The 27,569-nt window shown below is 37.7% G+C and overlaps 3 protein-coding genes and 2 long non-coding RNA genes across 14 annotated transcripts; all 5 read left to right on the forward strand.

Annotated features, from left to right (window-relative positions):
- The first annotated feature begins 190 nt into the window (after positions 1-190).
- On the forward strand, positions 191-11,410 carry LOC131322909 (putative late blight resistance protein homolog R1B-16). Of its 9 annotated transcripts, none has more exons than XR_009199006.1 (5): positions 191-1,481; positions 2,849-3,429; positions 5,393-8,262; positions 10,380-11,000; positions 11,118-11,410. XR_009199006.1 is itself a non-coding variant. In XM_058354492.1 (4 exons), exons 2-4 carry the CDS (start codon positions 1,049-1,051, stop codon positions 7,214-7,216), a joined length of 2,832 nt encoding a protein of 943 aa, XP_058210475.1. In that variant the 5' UTR covers positions 192-552; positions 940-1,048; the 3' UTR covers positions 7,217-8,312. The 9 variants fall into 9 exon arrangements, 3 of the variants coding, with proteins under 3 accessions (XP_058210474.1, XP_058210475.1, XP_058210477.1); XR_009199010.1 differs by having other exon boundaries at positions 192-552; positions 940-1,475; positions 10,380-11,410; XR_009199005.1 differs by having other exon boundaries at positions 10,380-11,410.
- LOC131322924 (uncharacterized) lies at positions 4,212-5,172 on the forward strand. Its single transcript, XR_009199014.1, has 2 exons — positions 4,212-4,743; positions 4,801-5,172. It is a non-coding gene; the product is annotated as an uncharacterized LOC131322924 (long non-coding RNA).
- LOC131323597 (putative F-box protein At4g09790) lies at positions 7,269-11,286 on the forward strand. The gene is made up of 5 exons (XM_058355451.1): positions 7,269-7,482; positions 7,621-7,994; positions 10,729-10,791; positions 11,034-11,120; positions 11,227-11,286. Exons 1-5 carry the CDS (start codon positions 7,269-7,271, stop codon positions 11,284-11,286), a joined length of 798 nt encoding a protein of 265 aa, XP_058211434.1.
- Positions 11,411-12,213: 803 nt separating the features above from the next.
- On the forward strand, positions 12,214-27,468 carry LOC131322926 (threonine--tRNA ligase, chloroplastic/mitochondrial 2). Of its 2 annotated transcripts, none has more exons than XM_058354516.1 (8): positions 12,214-12,688; positions 13,553-13,699; positions 13,828-13,975; positions 15,345-15,598; positions 15,871-16,248; positions 16,721-17,029; positions 17,268-17,468; positions 18,093-18,476. In XM_058354516.1, exons 1-8 carry the CDS (start codon positions 12,344-12,346, stop codon positions 18,351-18,353), a joined length of 2,043 nt encoding a protein of 680 aa, XP_058210499.1. In that variant the 5' UTR covers positions 12,214-12,343; the 3' UTR covers positions 18,354-18,476. The 2 variants fall into 2 exon arrangements, with proteins under 2 accessions (XP_058210499.1, XP_058210500.1); XM_058354517.1 differs by lacking the exon at positions 18,093-18,476 and adding an exon at positions 27,090-27,468 and having other exon boundaries at positions 12,226-12,688.
- On the forward strand, positions 18,753-23,983 carry LOC131322932 (uncharacterized). Its single transcript, XR_009199019.1, has 2 exons — positions 18,753-20,022; positions 21,400-23,983. It is a non-coding gene; the product is annotated as an uncharacterized LOC131322932 (long non-coding RNA).
- Positions 27,469-27,569: the final 101 nt, after the last annotated feature.

Genomic DNA, 27,569 nt, shown 5'->3' on the forward strand with positions numbered 1-27,569 from the left:
CATTTTTTAACATTGTCCCATTTTTGCCCACTGTCTCACCCGCTGAGTTGCCTTCTTTTTATTGGGTGGGCGGGCACTTCCTTATACACGGCCCCTCCGTGTATAATTTATTCTCCACTGGAGGCTAGACTTTAATGCTCTTTTTGTTTTCTCCTTCGTCGGCAACTACCAGACTTTAATGCTTTGCGTCAGATATCTTCTTCACATTGATAATACCTAAATCAGAGGTGGGTTTCACACCCAAAAAGAACTTTTGCTCGCTGAACTGGATCTCCGTGTTGCTACGCGGTCGGTCCGAATCACTTGATTCTGGTGACGTTGGAATCGTCTTGGCGAGAAGGTCTTGATTCGATGCTCAAAACTTAGTTTTGACCGAATCAATTTCTGGGCAGCAACAAAGAAAAAACAGAATCTATTTGTTTTTCTTTTTGCCGGAAAGTCGTCGCCGGAGTTGCTGGGCGTTGTTTTGGTGATTGGGAGTACTTCACTCTTGCACTCAAAAAATTGATTTTTGAGGGAGCTAACTTTCTATTTGAAAATAGCAGGTTGAAGGTATGTTTTTTGTGATAGTGATTATTTTTTTTGGGATGAACCTGGCTCTGATACCACTTGTTGGGTGGAGAAGTATTGATCACACACTTATAATGTATGAAACTCACAAGAGAATTGCACAAACACACTCACGGTATATTTAACTCACTCGATCTGAAAATACAAGTAGAAAATTTCTATTTCTCTCTCTATCTCTCTGATTCTCTTTTACTCCACTCATACTTTTACAATCAGATTTCCAGTCCATATATAGGTAGAACCATAAGAAAAAACAAGAATGAAATAATCACTCATTTATTGCAAATCTCAAAATATATCACGGAACCTCCAAAATCTTCAGAAATCTTCAAGCCTGATATTGAACAGTTCACCCATGTGTTTTTCAAGGGCTGCTCAAGTTTATCCTTTCAACAAATTCTACATTTGTCCATCAATCTGCTCGTCCCCTATCTTTTCCATTTACTTGATCAATCAGCTATTGGAGAGAGTGAGAGAGATGGGTGACATTACTGTTGACTCTTTCCAAGAGACCTTGAAGCAACTTATAACGAGATCCAAGCTCGGTTTGACCATAGACGAGAAACGTCAACTTCAATCACTTCAGGAGGAAATAGAGTATCTTGGAGGATTCCTCAAGGTTACGGAGAAGAAACGCAACGAGCATTCAAAACTGATGGAACTTGTGATGCAAATCAGAGACGTGGTATTCGAGGCAGAAAACATCATAGATCTGTTTGTAGGTCGCGATTTCAAGAGGCCTAATGCATATCAATATCTTGATCATCCTAGTCTTGATCTTGAAAGTGTCAAAAAGAAAATCAAGACTCTTATGGCTAAGGTGAAGCAAATTTACGACATGACGATGTATGACATTAATGGAGTAGCAGTAAAAATACCCAAGCACTCTTCTACAGGAAGTGAAGGTATTGGTACATATTTTCAATAATATTTTATACTCAAAATTAGTTTGTTTTGATAAATCATTATAGTTTTACGTACGTTTTCAGTTTCAGTTATGTCAAGCTCTTATGAGAATAATATCTTATCGTGAATATGATATAAGCAAATTAAGCAAAATTCTTTAGGGCCAAGGTCTGAAATTTTGTTGTGACCTCTCTTTTTTCATTTTAGAATTTTGTCAAGTGTACGTCCTCATAAAGTTAAGAAACTACTCTTCATCTTTATGATCCCCTTACTCATCGTGTATATTGGTATATATGTTTCAAACATGCAATTATCTTCGTCACACACCATTTAATTTCAAGGTATTACACAACAAAACTATTCTACACTTTTACACATCTATGTATCTATACTTCTATTCTATATATCTATGATAAATAATAGGAACATCGATTTAAAACACAAATCTGGACACAAGTCTGTGTGAAAACCGTCTATGCACACATTCACACATGCATCAGATAGTTTCAGACATAGTTGTGTCTGAATTTGTGTTTTAAATTTGAGTTCCTAGACTTTTGGGAAAAATAAGAGAATCAGAATTTAGTATTGTTCACTATTAATAATAATGAGTAAAATGAACCATACTAAAATATGCAGGTGAATGCTACAATACACTCTTAATTTAACATTACTTCAATTGATTTGTAATAACAATCAAAATTGTTTTCCTTTTTCTCCTAGGCAATTATATCAATTAGAGAATGGCTTAAATGTGAGTCGTGTGAAATGTATATACAATAAGTTCACGTCTGACCAAAAAAAAAGATTTTAAATATACAGCTCCAAGATTATTCATACTTAAAAGGCTGAGTTCTTTTTAACTTATAAGTCTGAAACTTATTTTGGTATTTTTTAATTTTTGAAACTTCTTATTTAACTTTTTGTTGTAATTTTTTGGATTAAGTTGTTCATCTCGACGAGACGAATCGAAAAAATATAAAAATATAGACTGATATCTAAAAAACTTAAATAAGGCAGCACTTTTGTAAAATAAGACACTTGTTTGAGATACTTTTTCCATCTTTAGTAAACTTTTTTTTTACTTTCGGTCATAGTTTTGTACTTTTTAGACTCCTCTCATCAAGACAAATGATTAATCCAAAAACTATCACGCAAATCTAACAAAAATTCAGAAAAGATAAATAAAACACACAAAACAAAGAAATAAATTAAGTTAAAAAGAATGCAGCCTAAATACTATTTATTGATAACTGGGAAATGAGATATGGCTCCGTTTCAGAATGCAGATTTAATTTCTTGTTACACTTACCGGGGCCCTTTCATAACTTTTGTCTTCCTTGATAATAACCTTCCTTTCATTTTCCAACAGGCGGTGCAGGTTCATCAGGAGGGAGTAACACATCCAAATTGGTAAAAGAGAATGTGGTGGTGGGTTTTAAGGAGGAGGTAATCAAAGTAATAGAGAAGCTTGACGACAGAGGAGAGGGCAGACCGCTGGAGATTATAACAATTATTGGCGTAGGAGGAGGCGGCAAAACCACTTTGGCTAGAGAAGTATATGATCATCGTTTCACGTTACATACCTTTGGAATTCGTGCATGGGTTGATGTTTCCCAAGATTATAATAAGACTATGAAAAGGAATTTGTTGATTCGTATTTTGGAATCAGCTTTGCCAGGAAAACAAGTTGATTATGAGAAGAGTAGTGAGGATAAGTTGGGAGAAGACGTACACAAGTGCTTGAAGGGTAGGAAATATCTCATTGTCATGGATGACATATGGGGCATTGAAGCCTGGAATGATATGCAAAGATCATTTCCTAAAGAATGCAAGGGGAGTAAAGTGTTGTTCACTAGTCGACTAATTGTTCAACCTGGCAACATCAGTCATGTCCCTCATTATTTGGATCCTTTAACAAAAAATTCGAGTTGGGAGTTGTTACAGAAAAAGGTATTCCCCATATCCCAAATTTCTACTTCACTTTTTAGCATGCGTGTACGTAATAACCGTGGGGTTTTTTTTTTTGCTCGACAAAGGAAAATAATTTATTAAATTCGAAAAGGGTATTTACTTATTGAGACCTCGATTAATTGTTTGATTGAGTTCGATTGGGTTTGCATTTGATAAGTATGTGGTTGATATTAAAAAAATATTTGTATGGTTAGTTTAAGTGTCAAATGGGAGAGTGTTTTAACGTGAAGGAGGTGGCGTACATGTATGCATGTGTTTGTTGGATATATACTTGGATCCTTGGTGTGAAGCAGGAAATTAAAAGGATAATAAGACAAACAAAATAAAATTGGCTAGTAATGGACATGAGGCTAACTTACATTTCTTTTTTTTTTTTGATAAGCAAAGAAATTATATTAGAAACTCAATAATGGGTACATCGAGAAGGATATGGGAAGCATCATTGAAAGGAAAAACCAATCCAATCATATGCTAGCCAACAATCCAAAAAGAGAAGAAGAAAAGGCCAACCAAGAGTTGGAAAAAAATACTTAGATTTTATGCTTTCTAATGCCATCCAAATGGCTTATGAAGTCTTCAACAAAATAGATTGTAAGATTACATCTCCCTTTTACCCAAAAAGCCACTCTTAGTTGACATATGCCTGCTAAATATTGGGAACGACTTTGAGAGGTGACTCTTAGTCTACTTATAAATATGTCAAAGCCAGGTATACGTCAAAGCCAGGAACGGCACCAGGTATATGTCAAAGCCACTCTTTGAGAGGTGACTCAACAATATTTAGATAGGGACTAAGGAGGAGAATTGGAGGGGTGGTTTGTCATCTACTTGGGGAACACATGTGAGCAATAAGAGGGGGTTGTGGGGGAAGGCTGGGAATTGTGGGCATGGGAGAGATCTTACATTAGCATCAAAGGTGTTCATGCTAGTGATTAAATTATGCAACATAATTTTTTGGTTTTGTTTTGTTTTTTTTTTGTTTTTTTGCGTTTGTTACTTGTGTAAAATTCAAATTTTTTTACTTTTTCGATTCTTCTCGTTGAGATGAACCCATGTCACATAAAAGTGTGACATAAAACTAACAAATACGAAAAAAAACTTTAAATAGGGACAAAACAAAAAAATTCTAGTGCGTAAGTATATCACTAGTGCGAGCGGGATGCAAGCTTTGAAGGGAAAAAAGAAAAAAGATAGGATGGGGGAGGGGGAGGGGGAGAGAATAGCTGGGTGATATTAGCTGGTCTTTGTTGTTGGAGAAAACGTATGAACGGAGCAGTTGGAGGTGCTTCCACAGTAGGGGTTGCATGGTTAATTATATGTATGAACGGTTGTGGTTGTTTTGTGGTAAAGATGTGGGTTGTCTCGTTACAAATTTACTCTTGAGATAGAGAAAGTGTGGAAGGGAAGTTGAAGAGAGAAGGGTATATGAATTGCCATATACGAAAAATTATGTAAATGTTTAAGGGAGTGGGGATGTTTTTTCTTATAGTAAATGTGTTTGTTGTTTATATTGAGTTGGTTGAGTAACACCTTCGATTATGTTATTTTTGGGTCCTGATGCTTGAGGATTCAGGTTGTTACAATGCGTATCATTTGTAAATTATGTATACTTCTTTATCTACAACACTTTTCGTGATTTTGAAGTTTTATTTTCACAAAAATAGTTAAGATGTATCAAATAAGATCCATATTGGGATGGAGAGAGTATTTGTTTAAAAAGAATCTTGTACGTAATACTATTAAAAGTAGTGATTTAACATGTATATGCTTCCTTATATATACTATTGTCACATATTTCCTATTTCTTATTTCCTTTTAAAAATTTCCATTTTGAAGCATTTCTTAGTCTTATCGAATGAACTTTTAAATTCCTACTACTTGGATCGAGTTGATTTAATTGAAATTATAAATATTATCTAATTTTACCATAAATATCAAACAGGTATTCGGGATGAAATGCTGCCCACCCGAGTTGGTAGGCATCGGTAAGCAAATCGCACAAAAATGTGATGGCCTACCACTCGCGATTGTCACGATAGCTGGCATTCTGAAAAAGAAAGACAAGACACTCAACGTGTGGATGGAAGCTGCCAAACATTTAAGTTCAATCATTGCTAAAAATCAAGAGGGCTGCATGGAGATACTTGAACTGAGTTACAATCACCTACCTCTTCATTTGAAAGCGTGTTTTCTCTATATTGGAGGATTCGACGAGGATCGTGAAATTCCCGTATGCGATTTGATATGGTTATGGATCGCGGAAGGGTTCATTCAGCAAAGTGAGGGGAAAAGCTTGGAGGAGATGGCAAAAGATTACTTACTCGACCTCATTGATAGAAGTCTCATAATTGTAGCTCGCAAAAATCCCCTTGGAAGAATTAAAGCATGTCGTATTCATGATCTTCTTCGTGAATTATGCTTGAAAAAGGTCGAGGAGGATAATTTCCTTGTGAAAATAAACGAGGATGATTCTGTTCGAACTTTTGCTTCAAATAACCATTGCCGCCTCTTCGTCGGCAGGAAGTTCAATGCTGGGAAGCACTTTTTGGGGTTTACCAAGAAAAGCCATCATGCTCAAAAATTTCGTACGACTCTTTTCTGCCCAGGGATGCCAGGCTCGTGGCCATTGGATATATCTCAGCACTTTCTTGAAGACTTTCTTGAAAACTTTAAACATCTCAGGGTGTTGAGTTATATCTCCTATGGAAGCCTAGGAAGCCATCTAGTTCATTTGAGATACTTGCACATGGTTCATTCTATGCAAGGTGTGTCTAAGTTTGAAGCCCCGTTTTCCCACCACCTAGAAACCATTAAGTTCGAAATAAGAATGCGACGCGGGCAGCGTATACTTAAAGAAAGAAGAATCATGGGGTTGCCTTACGATATATTTAAGATGGTAAAGTTGAGGCATCTTTATTCTAAAAAGTGTAAATTTGCATTCCAATTTTGCCTCTATCTTCCTTATCCTTCTTCTGGAGAAACAACGAGAATCTATTTTGACCGTTCCTCCAAGTTGGATAGCCTACAGACCTTGCACTCAATATGTGCTTGTAAGGTGTGTCTAAGTTTCTTGGTTAGGACTCCCAATCTTAGGAAGCTAGGAATTAGTGGAAACCTATATTCGGAGGATGGTGTTTTGATGATCCCCGACCTAGAGTTCTTAAAAATCCTTGAGACACTCAAGTTACAGGACGACTACAGTTACCAGGGCATGAATTTCACCCTTCAGAAAGTGCTGAAGCTTCCTCCGACTATTACGCAACTAACTTTGTGGAGCACGCGCTTCGTGTGGGAGGAGCTCTCAATCTTCCAAACAGCTCTGCCGCGCCTTGAGGTTCTCAAATTATTCGGTGGTTGTGTTGGACCCGTTTGGAAAACAAGTGATGAGGGGTTCTCTCAACTCAAGTACTTGAAGCTTGAATTTCTGGATATTGTGGAGTGGAATGCTTCTGAAGATCAATTTCCGATGCTTGAGATCTTAGTGCTTCACCGTTGCAAACGAATGGGGCAGATCCCAATGGATTTTGCTAATCTAAATGAGCTTCGCAAAATTGAGGTAACGGAATGCACCAGCTCGGCGGAGAAATCGGCCAGAGAGATTCAAGAAGAGCAAAGAAATAAAAGAGGAGATGATTGTTGCCTAAATCTCCGTTTGAGTGCAAATTATTCCTCTCCCTATGCCTCATATTCTTTGTCTAGTCCGCAAGACAGAATGTTTAAAATAATAAAAATTTGGATAGAAAATTTCAGGAGACGATATTTTTAGGGACTGATTTGCGGTGTCGTCCTCCATATTCTCCATCCCAAACCCCATTCTCATGGAAATTTTGAGCAAACTACCCATCACCACAATCCGCAATTGCAGGTGCGTGTGTTCAAATTTCCGCAACTTAATTTCAGACCCTGAATTTGCTGAACTGCACCTCCCTACATCAAAACCCCACCTCCTGTATCGCGGCGATGTGTGTACCGATGACACCCTTTTCACACTCAATCTGCCTGAGGGATTGGAGGTTTTGAGTTCCTGCAATGGTTTAATTTGCTTATACTTGCCTAGGACTTAAAACCCCTATTATGTATGGAATCCGGTTGTCGGTGAACGTGTGATTGTACCCCAAACAGAAAAGGCTTTTTTTGATCAATGCGGTTCTGGATTTGGATTCTGCTCAGGGACTAATCAATACAAAGTGTTGCGGTTTTTAACTCCGAGTATGGGACTAATCAAATTGGAGGCTGAAATCAACACTTTAGGGACTGATTTGTGGAGGAGAGTTGGAGATGCTCCGCGCTACATGCATTGGTATTCGGGCGGTTGCTTTTTGAATGGGGCTCTGCATTGGATTGTCCACGGCACCGAGAATCGCTTCGAATCGATGTGTTGTTTTGACTTTGGGAAGGAGCGATTCCAACCGTTTCCAGGGCCTTCTAACTTTCGTGGACTTCGGGTGGAATCGATGAATATGGGGGTGTTGAAGGATGGTCTGTCGGTATTTTATCGAACTACTATCCAAACGCTTGATTTATGGGTGATGAAGGATTATGCGGTACAGAAGTCTTAGACTAGAGATTTCATGGTTAAAATCCCACCGGTAGAAACTTTCTGTGGTCCGATTTATCGACCATTAATGGTTTGGAACAACGGAGGTAACTTGTTGATTTGTTCTTTGTCCGGTCTGTTTGAATGGAATATGAGGGACAGAAGTTTTAGAAAGCTCAGGTTCAATAGGGAATATCCATCTGTCTTTAGAGTGATGATGTACATTCCAAGCTTTATTTCAATTAAGAATGCTGCCACAAGGAGAAACTATTAAGGTACTTGTGAATTCTGTTGAATATGAATAGTCTTAGAAATTTCTTAATCAGTTCATCATATGATAATGGTAGAAGTAAATTTTTATCGCCTTTTTGCTATCAACTTTATGCGCTTAAAGTTAAAGTTTGTTCGTTCCCAAATTCCGGCATGCATATATGTTTAGGCACCTGAGAATCCAAGGATGGGAAAACTCCGGTGGAAATCAACCCTTCATTCATCATTTTCAATCACACAACATGGATTAGAAAATTACAAAGGAAGAATGCATATATAGGAGTTTTATCTCATTACAACACATGGACTACCTCAGGTGAAGTTGGAATTGGGCAGCTTGTTTCATTCTCCACTTCAGGGTAGGCACGACACGAATTCCCCAATCTAACATGAACAACAATAACATCAGCCTCATCATATCGCAAATGCTGAAGTGGCACAAGTTTCTCGTGCAAGTGCTTAGATTAGATTATATGAAGTTGGGAATAGCTTTCTCCTTATTAGATTTACCTGCTAGGCATAACATACGGAAAACACATCATAGTTTCCCTTTTCTTGTGTGACATATGGACTATGCTTAATTGATTGAATGGTTGTATGTGTAACTAATGTTCGTCTATTTCATATAGATACGACAAATAGAAGGAAAATCGAGGACCTTGCTAGTTCATAATTCTCTCACTTCTTATATAGAATCTGGAATTTATACTTTGCTCATCCTTTGATTTACAATTGAGAGTAGAGACCATTTTGCTATCTGCTTCCCTCTCTGAACAAACTACCTTATGTATCTTACAATTCATGTTTCGAGTGGCGTTTTATTCCTTGTTTTGTTTTTTTTTTTTTCAAAGCTTCTTGGCCTTCTTTTTTTGTAATTTCTACTCCTCGTGCAAAGATGATCAGGAGAATGATACCCCATGGTAGTTCAACACCTTTCTAAACTCGCTTTATTCGAAAGGAGTTTCAACTCACACTGATAGTTAATTGTGATCATATCTTATGTAATTTGGTAATCTAATTCATTTAATTCATGATCCAGTTATTACGAGTGAATGACATCCTATAATTTTTGAAGTCACTGATTGGCTTATATTTGGGTGCAACATAATTTCATATGAAGCACCCCCAAGAGATGTTATGCGGAGAAAAGGCAAGTTCATGGATGAGATTAGCTCCTGATCCATAGTGCCCTGCAATTAGAGATCAGGATGGTTTGGTTATATGACTAATTCAATTATCTTTTCTCCCGATCCATGTTACACTTTAATGCTATTTATATAAAGACTGCATGATTCTTGGTCAAGTTATGTTAGTAAATGACTTCTTGTTGCCAAATGCACACGGCTGTCTGGAAATGGTTCATTATTGGAATGCAAATAGTGAAGCAAATGAGTCAGTTGAAGAACAATTGAGGATGAATCTAAAGCTTTAGAAGCAATGGTAAACAATTGCATTGTTTGATGATATTAGTAGAAGTTGATTTGCCAGTTCATACCTCATTTATTGGCATTCATACTTTTTGCATAGGAAAGTCATGGGTTATTGGTTTGATACGCACTGTTAGCCAGAAAGCTTTTTGGCCTCAGGAATCAGAAATTAATGGCGGATCAAAAAATAAAATCGGAAGTTAATGAATTCAAAATGCCTTTTGGTCACGAAGTGTGAAACAGAACAGTGGATCAGTAACAAGACAACTGATACACCAAGGCCCTACCAACTGAAAAAATTACTTAGCATGAAACTAATGGGAATGTTTCTTGTGTCTAAACTCTAAACCTTATAATCCGCAGACTCGTTAATGTGTATTTACCCACCGGCATGGCCATGGAGTATTTATATGGCCATTTGTTGAATAGATTTTTTCTTGATACCTTACAAAGCTGTTGCTGGAGCTGAAACCCAACATACTCCTTTTGCCGGTACAACTAGGAAACATTAACAAAGGGCAGATTTTTAACTCACCTGGCATGATATGGAAGATTTGACTGATTAACTTTGGTCCACTTCTGCTAAACGTTAATGCTTGATCTATTGTATGTGACAAATTATATATGCAACCTATAGGCAAACTCACAAACTTATCCGTGTGTCTAACTCGTATGTTTACACTCCAATGGTACAGATGTGCAGAGGCTGAGATGTTGGAACATTTTCGGGAGGGAGGACAACTAAACAGATCCCTTTTGTGGTTGATTGATTCAGATAGAGAGTTACCTTTCTGGTGTAGTGGTGCAGGGACTCCATGAAATGTTAAAGCAACCAATACTCACTGCGTTCGCTGTTTAAGTACACTAGGCAGTCAATGGTTTGTGTTTCCACATCATAGTTTTCGGTGTTGCAACATTTTCACACGGATATAACTGATGATAGTTAGAATATGGTAAATTGTCTACCTTTGTTTCTAGTTCTGTCCCATGTAAGTAACCCGTGGCAAATTTCTTTGGACATGGATTCTACGGGTTTTTGTCTAGGTTTTCGCAAGCACATTAATTGGGACTTTCCTTCTCTTTGGAAAGAACATAATTGTGGAAAGTGTAAAGCAGATTTGGTTTCTTAATGACTGGAATTCTTGCTTTGGAGACCAATACGATCGATGCTATTGTAATTTTGCATAAGCTGCTGGGGAAAAAAGTCTCGAGTAGGGATGTGTGTTAGCAGTGCTCAAAGCAGATATATTGAATGGTTATGATACGTCTCTTACATGGTATTGCAGAGATCTCAATCATGAAAGCTTACTATTGAGGTGACATACGTTATCCTAACGCTTATATTCCAGAAAGCTTCTGTATTAGCCGATGTAGGATGTCACCTCGCCTTCTCTCTTCTGCAATGCTCATTCAGCTTCACTTGCCCTCTGCAGGCCGTACAACCACGGGCTACCCCGTCAATTGATATTCCGGCTTCAATGTCACAACTCAACTCTAGAAGCTAATTTTTGAGTTAACGCAGGACATAATTGCTTGGTCTAGCCGTCTAGGCAAAAGCTGTGTGAGGGTGCTAGCGGCCGGTGGTGGTCCAGGAATGAGTAGGTCTAACTAGCGGCCAGCGCACAACTCCAAAAATTGTGATAAGTGGTGACATTCAATAGTGTTGTAATATCCATTGCGTCTCTAATAGAATTGGCAAACTAAATTACACTTCTGAGATCATAAATATCATAGTATTATTTGAACAAAAGTATTGAAAAATACCATGAACTCTTACAATTTTAGTCCATGATGAGAAAATCACTAGCTTCAACTTTGAGGGCTATTCAGCCATTGATTCGATGAATAATCTTAATGGAAATTTTCACGATTTCGATTTGCAGTTTTGTTCTAGTAATCGATTAATTGAGTCCTGCACATAATGTACTCCATTTTCTTTACGGATGAGGAAATGAAAAACAAAGATAAAGGAGAGGCAAATTTCGGAATTGAGGGACCTAAGGGGACAGCATGGGTGTTGGCCCCATCTGGATCGTCCATGTCTATGTTCGGCAATGGATGACTCAGATTTCATCTAGTCGAACAGATCCCAGCTATCCAGTCTAGATGAAATCTGAACCTTCCATTGCCGAGTATGAACAGCTCAGACTTGGCCGACACGCATGTTGTCCCCGTATTAAAGGATAGTAAAATACGATACTAAAGATAACAAAGAAAGTCTTTTCCAAACTTTTTTTCATAAATTTTTTGTTTGATCGTAATTTTTACTTTTTATATTTAATCTGTTTAGACGAATAATTAAGGAAATTGATTTTGGCATTCTCAAAATTAATAACCACACCCCACAAGGGAGTGCCAAAATTTCCCTTTGAGAGTGTAGTTCTCAATTTAGGAAGAAAGTGTAATTATCAATTTGGAAAGTGCTAAAATCAGTCTCATAAATAATTAACACAAATTCAATAAATGTTCAGATAAAAAAAAAAAAAAAACTCAAATACCAAAAACAAAATCTAAGCCAATGGGGCTTCCAAACACCGTCTTCCCTCCGCCTCTGCGCTCTCTCTCTCTGTCTGAGATTTGGTCTCCTGGGAGAAAATCTACACCACAGAAAAGCTTTTTCCAATCCGAGATCAAAAGCGCGAACACGTAGCGAAAATCAATGGCCATACTACACAGGATGGCTCTATCCTCTCACTACCTCTTCACTTCCTCTCTCCGCCTCTCCCCAAACCCTACCCCAATCTCGCACTCCTCCTCTCTCTTCCTCTCCCCTTCCAAAACCCCGTTCTCACTCTCCAAAACAGCCCTAGAGAAAGAGATTAGGGTTTTCGGTTTCTTCAAGAGGAGTAAAAACGGATTCTCAACGACGTCGTCCGCTGTGGCCACCGAGTCGACCGAGACTGCTTCGGTCGCCGGAGATAACGCGCAAGAGGAAGTTTTGGTTGAGAAAATCGTTCTTCCCACTAATGAGTCGTCGGAAAAGCTTCTCAGAATTCGCCATACAGTAATTTCTATCTCCCTTTCTGTTTATCCGAGCTTGAGCTCGGCTCGTTTAGTATCGAGGAGTTAGAGCACCGTTGGTTTACTAAACGAGCCCCTATTAACGAGCCGAGCATCTTGAAACGAGTTAGAGTTTTTTTTTTTTATTATTATAAAGAGCTGAGTTAGTTGTAACTTGAGTTTGGTTCGTTTACTGAACAATATTTGAACTCGAGCTTGAGCCAAGACTTGAGTTGCTCGCAAACAGCCTTTTGTAATCTTATTGATGAATTATCTTAAATTTTGATTCCATTGTGTTCCCGTTATGTTGGGCTGTTAGAAAATGGAAACGAAAAAATAAAATCTTTCACCTTTTGTTTATCTTTAAAGACTATGAATTTACACATGTTTGCTAGATGCCGTTATTGATTGATTGGATTGCTTTGGTGTCCTGTTTAGCTGTCTGAAAGTGGAAAAGACAATGAAGACTTTGAAGTTTTTGTTTGCTTTTAAAATTGAAGAATAACTAGCATCAGACTGTTGTCTTGCAAAGCTCATTATTTTGCTAAAGTTTATGCTGGCTTCTTGTATGTATGAAACATATTTGTTAAAAGTTCTACTATTTGGATAGGAAATGGCATGCGTATATTACGATCTAAATTTCTAGGGAATCACGCGTGGGTGACTTGCTCAATCTTCCTTGGGTGCATGTTGTGTTAAAGTTGTCACGTATATGTGTTTTTAGCTTTGGATCCTCACTAAATTGCTGTCTTCCCATGCAAATGTCGACATAAGTAAATCCGTTTGTAGCTACATAACCAGCTAAAGAGACAAATGTAGTTGTTTTCGGAGATGGTTTTGTACTAAAGAATCTGACCGATCATTGCAGTGTGCTCACGTGATGGCCATGGCTGTTCAAAAGATATTTCCGGATGCAAAAGTGACCATCGGTCCATGGATAGAAAATGGGTTTTATTACGACTTTGATATGGAGCCTTTGACAGATAAAGACTTGAAAAGGATTAAGAAGGAGATGGTGAGCAACTCAGTTCATAATACAACTAGCATTATCATTTTCGATTAAGTGGAAGTTCATGAACTTGGGAGAAAATTCATTAGTCTGTGGTTTCAGGGTACAGAATTTATTTCTTAAATCGTCTGTAGGATCGCATTATTGGTCGAAATTTACCACTGATTAGAGAAGAAGTTTCCAGAGACGAAGCTCAGAAACGTATAATGGCTGTCAATGAACCGTACAAGATGGAAATATTGGAAAGTATCAAGGAAGATCCTATCACAATATATCATATAGGTAAGGCTTTTTAATGTTTTGTCTTGCATTTGATTTTGCATCCACCTCTTGGTGAAGCAACCTTCTGATGTTCATTAAGTTGGGAGATTTCTAGTTGAAATTTTTTCTATGTTCTTGGTATTGAACAATTAAGTACAATTTTGTGATGTGGTTACTTCATTTTGTTTTATTGTTTGTCATTCGATTCTGTGGAGATTGCTACAAAATCCTCAATTGCAACGCCTAGAGTATCGTATTGGTAATAGCTTTGAATTAAAGGACATTGATATCTTCTAAACTACAAAATCGCTACAGGTGTTTTAGGAGTTTTGGAATGGGATTCTCTCTTTCCTGAGTTGATTCTAACATTTACTTGACATTGTTACTTTACCAACTCATATGCCATTTTGATTCATTGCAATGTGGGAAAGTTGGCTCATGTCTCTGTAATGCATGTAAGATTCCACCTGAAGATGAATTGTGTATGTAGCCTTAGCTTGAGCCTTTCCTGAAAAATGTGATGCTTCTTTCCTCCAACACGGTGATGATGCCCAATTGCCAATGGAAAATAAAATGCTTATTTTCCTCAATGGTTAAAATGACTTTTCAGTTTACTTGACATTCAAGGCTTTCTTATTGTGTGAAAGTTCTGGTGTTGATAGCCGTATAGATGGGAAGAAGGGGTTTCTTGAGTTAGTGGAACTTGTTCTCCAGTTGCTGGATTTGAAACTTTATCTGAGCGAAAAAGAACTCTTCTGGTACTTTGCAGTTAGACATTGTTTCCTTTTCTTTTTCTGCAATGGAAATGGCTAACATTCTGCATAATTTAGTAGATCTAGTTCAATGGTCGAAAAATGTGTAAGTTTCTTAGGCGTCTACAACCGTCTTGTCATAAGTCACAACCTACTAACATGTGACAGTGATTTTGCCATAGCAACTAATAACTGTTCAGTCTTTACATAGTGCGCTAATGTACGTCTCCTCGCAGCCATTACTAACATCTGTTGTAGGAGAAAGTGTGAAGATTTAGAAATGATGACTCCGATATAGAAAATTCTTAGCAATTTGACTTTGTCTTGACTTCGTCTACTCCTAGTGTTCACATGGTGCAGTAGCTCTGAATAGACAATTTGCTTGGGCCTCTTCTGGCATCTATATGTAGTTGCACCCTACGTATATAGAAAATAGTAGAGGACCAGAGGCATAATTTATTTATCCTTTTTCAACCAATTGGCATGCGTAGGTAAGTACAAAGGAACATGTATCTTGCATTGGTGAATTGAGTTTGTTCTTGTGTGAAGAATGGGCACTCTCAGACGATAAGGTTGAACCATCTGCAGATTTTTGTCATGCTTGCTATGTTCTCTATCTTATCCTATATCCTTTCCAGGTAATGACTGGTGGGATCTTTGTGCTGGGCCCCATGTTGAGTCTACTGGAACAATTGACAGGAAAGCTGTTGAGCTTGAATCTGTTGCTGGTGCCTACTGGAGAGGAGACACAAATAAACCGATGCTCCAAAGGATTTATGGCACAGCATGGGAGAATGAAAAACAATTGGAAGCATACGTTCATTTTAAAGAGGAGGCTAAACGCCGGGATCACAGGCGCCTCGGACAAGATCTTGATCTTTTCTCCATACAGGTATATCACTTCGGAATGCAATGGAACTTAGTTGTGCTATTACTGAGTACCGACTATTAATAGCTTAACGTGGCTAGTCTGGAACGACTGATATATGTAGACTGGGGGTGAGTGTGATGAACTTTAGGGAATTGTCTTTAAAGCTGCTTAGAAGCTTATTCTGAGAAGTGTCATTTTTTTGCTTTTAGATTCAGATTCTCAATATTAGCTTCTGTAAAATATAAGATACTGGCATACCCCTTGAAATTCAAGCTTCTATGAAAAAATTGCAGGATGAAGCTGGTGGGGGTTTGGTGTTCTGGCATCCAAAGGGGGCCATAGTGAGGCACATTATTGAAGATACCTGGAAAAAGATTCACATGGACCATGGATATGATCTATTGTACACTCCCCATGTGGCAAGGGCAGACCTTTGGAAGATCAGTGGTCATCTGGACTTCTACAAGGAGAACATGTATGATCAGATGAAGATTGAGGAAGAACTTTACCAGCTTCGACCAATGAATTGCCCTTACCATATTTTGGTTTACAAAAGGAAGCTTCACTCTTATAGGGATTTCCCAATCAGGGTTGCGGAGCTGGGAACAGTCTATAGATATGAATTATCTGGAAGCTTACATGGCCTTTTCCGTGTAAGAGGTTTCACACAGGTGCATTCTCCTCTCTCAAATTTATATCTGGGAATAATTAATTAACTACTTATTGGTATGTGATAATATACTATACATCTAGGTGCTCCGTCGGTTGGATTTTGAAGCGTGTGATATAAACTGCTGACTGTATCACTTAGCACATGCTTACTTAGGATTCCACCCATCTTTCATTAAATTTCTGGTAATAAGTTCTCCGTGACAATCTGGCAAAAAAATAGTTTTTATTTTCTTGATAAATTCCCTCCTCCCCCTCCCGTGGCACCAACACTAGTTTGGAAATGTGAAGGGAATCCATATATATGTGAATCATATTGCTCATGAACCTGTGGCTTGGTGGCCTACAATCCTCAAGAAGCATTATGTGATCTATGGGACCAGGTGCTATGGCTTAATCATAATGTGATGTCAGTAGGACATTGTAGGTCATGGAATTTGCAATATTTAACTTCACATTTGACTGATTTCACAGGATGATGCACACATATTTTGTTTAGAGGATCAAATTAAGGATGAGATAAGGGGTGTCCTTGATCTCACAGAGAAAATATTGTTGCAATTTGGTTTTAGCAAGTATGAAGTGAACCTTTCGACGAGACCAGAGAAAGCTGTTGGAGGTGATGATATATGGGAGAAGGCAACATCTGCCCTTAAAGATGCGTTAGATGATAAAGGGTGGAACTACCAGGTTGATGATGGCGGTGGTGCCTTTTATGGTCCAAAGATTGATCTCAAGATTGAGGATGCTCTTGGAAGGAAGTGGCAATGTTCAACCATACAGGCAAGTTCTTAATTCACAATCGGCTTTTAAGTTGATCGACGAATGCGGATATCCACATCATAAATCCAGTAGAGCCACTTCGATTCTCTCACACTTCCTCTCTGATCTATACCGACGAGACTTGGACAAAATGCTTTCTTGATGAATTGTAGACTAGTCAATATGTTGCATGCTTGAATGGTTGCGTACGACAAGATTCGATTGTATCCTCTAATACATTTTTTCCCCCACCGTACAGGTTGATTTTAATTTACCGCAGCGGTTTGACATTACATATGTTGATTCGAACTCGGAGAAGCAGCGACCTATCATGATTCACAGAGCAGTTCTCGGATCCTTGGAGCGGTTCTTTGGAGTCCTCATAGAGCATTATGCTGGAGATTTTCCATTATGGCTTTGTCCAATCCAAGCTCGAGTTTTACCTGTCACAGACACACAGGTATCTCCAAATCCACCAGTTTGGTTTAATTGACGTTCCATATGATCGAGGTTCCTTTCGATGTGTAAGGAAACTTATTCTAGTAAACAATACCTCCGATCTCTCTTGTACTTATGAAATACTACTTTCCATGGCATTATATTACAATTTGCTCAACTCCTTATCTTATTTTCCTGTATATTTGCATTTATCTTGCATTGTAACCTTATTTTAATTGTTTTCCAAACTCATAACTCTTAGCGCTACTATTCCAGTTACACACTACCATTTCGGTTTTCTTGCTTGCATGCATAGATCATAGATAACATGTTTGTAGAGTAGTCATGCATGCTTGAATCACTTGGGATTCCAGCAATTGCAATCATAGTCAACCTCCTTCACCTAAACTAACTGTGGTGACATCCTTGTGTGATAACAAATAGATTCTTTCAACTTGTCCAAAAAAAAAAAAAAATGGATTCTTTCATGTTCTCGTATCCCATAAAAGGTTTGCTGGTTGCATTTTTGACGATGTTTTCCCTTTCTAAAATTAGAGCTTGTTTGAAGTCGTCTTATGGATTAGTACCTTTTATTCTATCTATAATATAATATGATCTCTTCTCTTCTTTCCAAAAAATATTACAGCTTGATTACTGCAAAGAAGTGACCAGCAAACTGAAAGCAAGTGGTATTCGGGTAGAAGTTTGCAGTGGCGAGCGCCTGCCGAAGCTCATTCGAATTGCAGAGAAGCAGAAAATCCCATTGATGGCTGTTGTGGGGCCCAAAGAGGTAGAAACGCAAACCGTCACAGTTAGATCTAGGTTCGGTGGGGAGCTAGGGACGATTGCGATCGATGATTTCATTGGCATATGCAAGAAAGCAGTTGAAAACAGAACATCCGTTTGAAATTTTTGTACAATTCTTTTGAGTTCTGGAAACGTAGCAGGAATTTGGGATGTCATGTACACGATCAAACAATTGGACAGTTTTATACAATTGATAAGAGAAATTTGTTCCTGATTTCTGAAAGCATTTGCTCTTCACTTGACTACTTTGGCATTGGAATTCCGAATTATAGCTTCAAAAGAAACTTAGACAATCTCTGTACATCACATTTTATCTCATCGAATGGTTGAGACAAGTTGTCCTGGGATACTTTTCTGCGCTTAAATGATAAAATGAGTATAATTTAGTCTAGAGTGACTTGTCCTACTAATTCCTGTCTGCCAAAAGTTCATAACCACCCAAACAATTATAATTATTTCTATGGACATGTACAGTAAAAATCAGGAGAATCGATGTTTTATTATAATCATTTCTATGGACATGTACAGTAAAAATCAGGAGAATCGATGTTTTACGATCGATTACAAATGAGAAGGGTGTCTTATTCTGTTATTAAAAATCAAAATCATGGTTATCTCTAATATTTGATGAGGAGACTATATGAGATAGACGTTGAGATTCTTTGCTTTGATCCTGCTGAGGGTGCTCGTTAGATTGTAAACAGTAATGATCTCGCTAATCTTGACCTTCTTGATATGGAACTGGTGCTGCTACTTGGAAAGTTATGATCCCTACAGTGAACTAGTGCACCTTGGTCTCAAATTCGATGATCCAAGACTTAAACTTTCATCCACAGCAAGTGGTTACACATGAACCTTCTGAATTGAAATGACATGGCTCTTCAATAAACCATCAAGGTGCCACTGACAAGCCTAAAAACCGACGGATCCACATCAATTGAGAGATCATCTGTCAATCTGCCAGAATCAACATTGTCGGTTGTGACATCAAAACCAGTAATTAATGCGTCCCTCGGGGATGGAAGCCAGTGGACAACCATTGAGAATGTGAGGTGTGGGCCCGATCATGGCATTAGTACCGGAAGCTAGAAAAGTACCACAATGAACAGCCCGTAATGCAGGTAACTCCCAAGGAATTGCGCCCGCAGAAACACAACAAATGGGATTAGGGTCAAATCATGGCCAGCTTCTCCCAGTGGGGTTGCCTCAGACTTGCATTTTGAAAAACTTGTCATGAACACAGTTAGCAATCCAATTCTCATTGATCAAGAGTACTCCCCTTGTAGTTAATGCAATTCCAAAGTGAGTTATAAAGATGAATTGCGGTACAGATGCAACCGAGCTTGCTGTCAAGCTTGTTTACAGTAGGGGCATACCCTGTTTGAAATGTGCAGATGAATGGAATTAAATTGGCATATGCTGCAAACTGCAATTTCTAAATGTGCTGAAATTTCCCCAATGCCTGCACAGAGCACTGCATACATACGTATGTATGCATCTGTCTCTATCATTATGCATAAGAGAATTCACCTTAATGTTCCCATGCAAACACGGGCCCATCTCTCCTCCCCCTTTCACAAGGATCAAAGGATACTTTAAACAACATGGGGTACTTTATTGAACGCCTTTTTATCAAATACTACTTGAAGAAATGTAAGTTTCTCACCTTCAATTCCAACCAAGAAGGATGGACACAAAATGTAAAACGACTCTATCCAACTAGGTTAGTCCCAGTTGTTTGGGCACTCGAGCTAGCTCTAAAAAGAGAGGTGATGTGCTTAATTTCTATGCAAGTTTCGGCATACTTTTATTCTTAATTTTATGTTAGTTTGTGTTTAATTGTCTTATTTATTAGAGTTTTTATTTACTTTATTTATTTTTGTTCAGGAATAAAAACATTGAAAGCTTGATGGGAATTGAGGAGGAAACCTTCCTTTTTGAATGAACAAAGATTGCCTTCTTCAAAAGAATAGGAAAGACTTGATCTTTTCTCGGATTCCTGAAGTTCCCTTCCGTAATCGGAGCATATCTTTGGCTAGAGAAATCCAATAAGGGTGATCTTGGTGTCTACGGAAAGCTAAGAGAGAATCCTACAACTTTCGTGTTGAAGACTTTCCAAAAATCGAAGAATAATATGGTGAAAATTGGGGATCAAGTCAGAGGACGAAAATTGCCTAATTGAGAATCCTGTTTTGGGAAATAAAGACAGGTGTGTTTATAAGGAAGATAGAAGAGAAGTTGGGGCACGACCAGAGCTTGGAAGAAAAGAGTTTTTTTTCACCATTGGAGAAGAATTAGAAGTTTGGGAAAGGGAAGAAGAAGACAAAGGCTGAATTGGAGTTTGTTGACAGTTTCCTTCTAAACTCTTCACCTTCTTTTCGTACAATTTTTATTATGAATAGCAGAAATATTATGGACTGTTTTTATTCTATTATGAACTAATATATATTGCTAAGGCTATGATGTAGCCTCTCCATGACAATTCCGAATCCTATTTTTATGTGATCATAATTTTATCAGTCCTTTTGAGTTTACATCATTGTGTTTAGTGCTCTCAATTATCTGGCCAATATTTGAGTGATGTGTTGTGCATGCTAATTCGAGAGATGATGTACGCAGTTTAGCTTCGTATGATGTATGCCATGAATTGAACGAAAGACAAGAATGTGCCAACGTGATTTGTGCAGCTTATATGAGAAATATTGTTAATCTTAATGGGCTCAAATGCTTTTAAATTCGCATAGACATATCACGAATTATTGTATGTTGGGTAGTTCTAATTCTACTCGAGAGAGGGTCTTAGAAAAGTTTGAATTTCTCGCTGTCAAATAGGACTATAATTGACGATCGCATGGTTAGGATTTGGGATTGGATTGGTTAGGTGAGTCGGATGCCTTAGTATTTTTCTTCTTGAGTGAAAGCATATTCTCTTTTAAGTGTTCGGTCAAATCTTCAGTTGTTGAATTATTTTTGGCTGTTTTTATTTTTCAAATCAAAATCTGCCACTTTTATTGATTCCAAATAATTCAGAACTAGAACAATTTCAATAGTTAATAGGTAAGTAGTCCTCGTGGGTTCGACATCTTTCTTCATCACTATATTACTTGTTACGATTTCGTGCACTTGCGAATTTTGCACAACAAGAGGCTCAAGGTTGCCTTAAAAGGGAATGCCAATATGAAGTTTCTTGTTTGTTGCCTTTCAAAAAATAAAAGAAGTTTCTTGTTTGTTCCATAAACTGTCATGGGTGGATCACTTGGTCTAGATCTCTCTTGCCAAACAAGAGAATACATCTAGCTGTCTCCATGACAACATTTTCACCATGGGAGAAACTAACTCTACTTTCTAAACTTTAGGTCGTTCCTCATAGAAAATGGAAAGCCTCATTTAAGCGGCTTCTACTTAAACATACATAAAAACCAATAGATTCAAGGTCCAAATAGATTTAGTTTCGGGTTACATGGTATAGCACTAGAACCAAAGAGCAAAATTCACCGTACTTAACTAGCATTAGTTGAAGATATTCAAAAAAAAACTCGCATTAGTTGAAATCTATGTGCGCAATTGAACAGCCCCAAAACTATTGAAGTCAAGCTACAAGCATTAACAAGATAAAGAACTTCAAATAGCCAATGAGGTGAGTCCAGCTTTGCTTCAACATTTCCATAGAGGTCCTGCACAGCTACACCAAAAGATGACTTTCACTTCCTGAAGCAACATTGAACAAGATCTTGATATTTGTTCTTGCGTCAAAAAACTTTCCCACATATCAGGATCTGCACATCTGAATTTTTGCATAAAATTCAAAAGCTAGCGAATAAGAGACTGAATTAGGATAGCAAAAACAGTGAGAGAAATAAGAATTTGTCTTTCAGAAAGCTCAGTTTTGAAAACACACCTAATAGGCCAATCCAAGTGCTATATTAATGAAATCACTGTAAAAAGACGAACTAAAAGAAATTTAAATATATAAAGTACCCATGTTACATAGATTCTTCAAAATATATAAAGTACCCGTGTTCAAATTCTGATAAAAGAAATTTAATTGCACTTTCACTGAGCAAACATATTTTGTATTTCGGTTTAATCATGAAATATACAGAAGTCTTGGATCACACTTGAACTCTTGTATCGGTGTGGTCAACTGCACTCGACCCCCGTAAATGAATCCATGTAAAATAGCACCTCGTCCCTATATCTTCAGTATACAGTTTACAGTTTACAGTTAACAGGTTGTCATTTGTCAATTAATCAATAAATTATTGCAAGTGATGGAATTACTCACTTTGGGTAATTCATCCCCCAAGTCCAAATCAGGCCAAATTTTGCAAACAATCACAAGGTCAACACCAGGAAACTAATCACGAACTCAAATAAAATTCTTCAAACTAAACAAACTTATGACGAAGTGATATAATGCAATAGTACCTTACCAAAGATTTTATCATAGTCATTTGAAAGCATCCAATGGAGAGAAGAAGCAGGGTATGTCAGCAACTGAAGGGCCCGAGGGTATAATAACATGGTACTTATTCTTTTTCAGCACTCTTGTTCGTGGATTGTAAGATGCTATAGTAGTCTTGGTGAAAGGTTCTCGTGAGCTAATATCGTGGAACGCCATCAACAGACTTCCATCTTTCAACATTTTCAATGGCCTGACAAATCCTTGAAACTTGCAAATAATTGGTTCTTCAATGACGCATTCCAAAGTCCATGACCCAAAGTCCCCGTAATCTTTCATTGCCCAGAATCTCCATACACCAGACGAATGCCCCTTGTGAATGTACAACCGATCATCTACAACCACAAGATAAATCAAATCTGTTCCAATGTGGGAAGGCAAGGGAAAGCTTCGGAAGTGCTCTCTCTCGATATCGAAGTGGCAAACGAACAGTGAATTATCAGAACCTATCCAGAGAAGAGCCCCATTCAGAAAAATAATTTTCGAGATAATAAGAGCGGGTGGTTGTCCAGTGTCCCCCATGCTCCTCCACTCATCATCAATCCCAATTGTAAAAATGTCACAGTACAATCTAGCCGGTCTATATGAATTAGTAAATCTTACCACCTTGTACCGATCAGTTGATGGACTATGCCCAAACCCCAATAGGGCAGTTTTATGGGCTGATGATATATAGTCTGGTTTATTGGTCGCCGGTAGTGCCAATTCCGGAGGTTTTGGAAGAATAAATTGTTGTGCCCTAAGTGGGTTACACACAATAATAACAAGGTCATCAGCAGACGAGGAATTTGACAACAAAATTGACCCATTACATGAGGCTACGATGTTCATACGAGGGAAGTGGATTTCAGTTCTGAACTTCTTGGTGGCGTTCTGTCGATCTAAAACAAGGGGATCGTAGAGTTGGAGAATTTCGAAGTAAGAGGGGGAGTTAATAATATTACTATTACCGTGGCGGTAGGAAATGAGGCTGAGAGGAGACCGTGAGAGATGCAATTTGGCGAAGCAGGGTTCCAGAGTAAGGTCACACCAGGTCTTGCAAACTAGCTTGCAGGCGAAGATGGAGTTGAGAGGGAGTCGAGATAGAATCTCGCACGTAATGGGGTTTGGAAGGTCTGAAATGGTGGCGGCGGCGGCTGCGTTCTGAATTGCCTTTCTCTTTGATCTTCTCATTGTTGTCTTCCCTGTTTAATCTGACCCCAAAACCCTAGATTTGAAGTCTTCTGTTATGGTTTTTTCGGAATGGAAACGGTGAGGACTACTATTTCTAGCAATGGTGTTTTGACTTTTGAGGCTCCATTCTACATTTTTTTTAATTTCGCTGTGTGTATTGTTTTTTTTTTCCCCTGAATTTCAGTTAGATTCGAGTCATATTTTCGTCTTAATTATCGGTCTCGATGAGAGGTGTTTAAAAAGTAAAAAATTATGATCAAGACAAAAAAAAAATGTTAACTTACACAAAAAAAAAGATAACAATTGTCTTATTTGTTTAAAGTGTCGTTTTATATGAACTTTTTTCAACATTGTTCATATTTTTATATTTTTTGATTTCATTTTGGAGATGAATGATTAACCCAAAAATTACGGCGAAAATCAACAAACAATTGCAAAAAACAAAAAAAAAATACTTAAAAAAATTCAGACAAAAAAGGTTAGGAGAATAGAGTTTGAGAACGGTACATTATAAAATTTTGAATTATATTGACAATTTATGTAACGCCCCGATTTTTGGAACGTTAATTAAATCATTTTCAATTGATTTAGTAAATTTTAAAATGAATTTAGGTTAATTTAATCTTCAAAACAGAGTTTAGCAGCAGAAGCTTTAAAATTCAAATTAAAGATAAACACAATTTAATTAGTGAGTTTTAATAGAACATTGCGAAAATATATAAAATAAAAAAAAGGGCCAAAATTAGAGTCGTTACAATTTATAAAAGAGTTGAGATGATACGCGCATAATAAATTTTGTAGGATTATTTGTGAGGCAAAATTAAATCAGAATTTAAAAAAACTTCTCCAATTATTGGATTATACATTTTCTAGTTCATTTCTCTGAATGCATTATGACTAATGCATTCTAGTATTAGCTCTCAAACATGCAAAATGTAAAAATACATAATGCACAATGGAAAACTAGATTCAAGGTCATTATATATAAACTTGTAAAAAATACTTTACTCGCCGTAATTTATTCTATTACATATTTAACACCCACCACCACCACCACCACACCACTCGCCGTAATTTATTCTATTACATATTTAACACCCACCACCACCACCACCACACCACCACACACCCCCCCCCCCCCCCCCCCCCCCCCCCCCCCCATTCAAAAAAGTTACTGCAACCTAGACTAAGTAGTCCCCGCCTAGCCAATTAATCCATTTACCCGATGAATGTATCCTAGCCAACTAATCATCGACTAATTCCACCTAGGACCCTAGTTGATGGAGTGGATCACCACACCCGGGGGAGTAGTTAGACCGAACCATAGAGAAACTACAAAATACAAACGCCAGCTTAAAGAAAGATCAAATTATGCGTAGAGAAGACATTTGTTGTAGATAGCGAATCAACTTATCTCTTACCAATCAAATAAAACTTTTTGAATTTCTCAAATGTTTTGTTGGATTCTAAGGACAACTAGATGTCATCGAACTAAGAATCTTGTTCCTATCTCTTAGCAATCAAATAACATTTACAAACATCTCCAATGTTTTGTTGGATTCCAAAGACAATTAGATGTTTCTCGCAAGACTAAGAATCTTGTTCTAGCCCAAAGACCATTCATTGTCATTAAGATCAAACTTGGTCTTAGTTCGATCGGTAACTCTGATTAATCACAATAATCTAAAATTGGGATTCCTATTTTCTTGTAAAAGTGGATGATTCACCAGGATCAATCACAAAACATTTGCTTATCCAATTAACCTAAAATTGCAAAGTCACTCGCCATCTAGCTGTTCGTTTCATGACAGTATTTTTATCATTGGAAATACTCTCTAAATTTTAGTTTTTAAATATTCATCTCCAGACCTTATCCCACATAAGCATTCATCCGGTACTTTTTGAACAGTTATATTTTCATCCTTTCAGATGGTGAATTACATATCCTACCCTTTTAATAAGATATTCATATGTATGTGTATATTTCTTTCCTAAATTAGTGAGATTGTAGTAATTACAGTTATCTAAAATCATGGGATCATTAATGGATAAAAATGAGGGGAATTTTGAATTTTTCAAATTTTGAATTTTGTGAATTTTCGTAAATTGATCATATCATGTTATAAACTTACATAAATACGATTCAACCAATTTCACGAAAATTTATTTTTTGCAAAATTACCATGAAACATAAGGGAGACTTAAACATATTTTCACCATGATTTATTTATTTTCACCATGATTTATTTAAAAAATACAAATCGAAGCCATAATTTCATGAACTAAACAGAATACACCATGTTTTTGTAGGAATAACCATGATTTAATCGAAAAAAATGCACAAACCATGTAAAATAAATCATGAAATCGTAAATACAAGTCGATTGACATAAATAAACCATGAAATCTTAAACAAACCATGAAATCCTAAACCAAGAAATCTGCTTGGAAAACGAACAAGACTTAATCCACCATGAATTAGATCGGACATCTGCGCCATGAAATCTGCACCATTTGCAGGAACACAAATATAAAAATCACTTGTAACCACTTTTCTATTTACCCAAAAAAAAAAAAATTTCACTTATGCACCGGACATCACCGGAGCAAACAGAGAGTAGGAAGGGGGTACGGATCGGACATCGCCAGAACTAACATAAATAAATGCTGGATAACATAAATAAATGCCGGATTGTTGGGACGGCGATGGCACTGGTCGACAGCGAGACCCACATAAAGAAACGTCAGGAACACTAAAACTCAAACACAGCGATGTTGCATGTGAAAGCGAGACCCACATAAAGAAACGTCAGGAACACTAAAACTCAAACACAGCGATGTTGCATGTGAAAGCGAGACCCACATAAAGAAACGTCAGGAACACTAAAACTCAAACACAGCGATGTTGCATGTGAAAACGACGATGGGCGATTGGACGACGACTGGAAGAACGACGATGGGCGATTGGACGACGACTGGAAGAACGACGATGGGCGATTGGACGACGACTGGAAGAACGACGTTGTCGATAGGGGTGTACATCGTGAGTCAAAACTGCATCTATCCCCAAGGTTTCGTCTAGAGCTTCTGTAAGAGTACGGCGCGGAGGAGGAGGGAGGAGGTGGAACCGTGGAGGAGGAGGCGCCGTTCTTCTTTGCCGAAATTCGGTACCAAAGATGATTGGTATGGGTTTTAGATTAGCTTGATTACTGCAAAGAAGTGACCAGCAAACTGAAAGCAAGTGGTATTCGGGTAGAAGTTTGCAGTGGCGAGCGCCTGCCGAAGCTCATTCGAAATGCAGAGAAGCAGAAAATTCCATTGATGGCTGTTGTGGGGCCCAAAGAGGTAGAAACGCAAACCGTCACAGTTAGATCTAGGTTCGGCGGGGAGCTAGGGACGATTACGATCGATAATTTCATTGGCATATGCAAGAAAGCAGTTGAAAACAGAACATCCGTTTGAAATTCTTGTACAATTCTTTTGAGTTCTGGTAACGCAACAGGAATTTGTGATGTCATGTATACGTTGATCAAACAGTTAAGACAGTTATACACCATTGATAAGAGAAATTTGTTCCGGATTTCTGAAAGCATTTGCACTTTCACTTGGACCACTTTGGCATTGGAATTATAGCTTCAAAAGAAACTTAGACAATCTCTATGCATAACATTTTATCTCATC

This window comes from Rhododendron vialii, chromosome 4a (genome assembly GCF_030253575.1).
Source record: "Rhododendron vialii isolate Sample 1 chromosome 4a, ASM3025357v1".
NCBI lineage: Eukaryota > Viridiplantae > Streptophyta > Magnoliopsida > Ericales > Ericaceae > Rhododendron > Rhododendron vialii.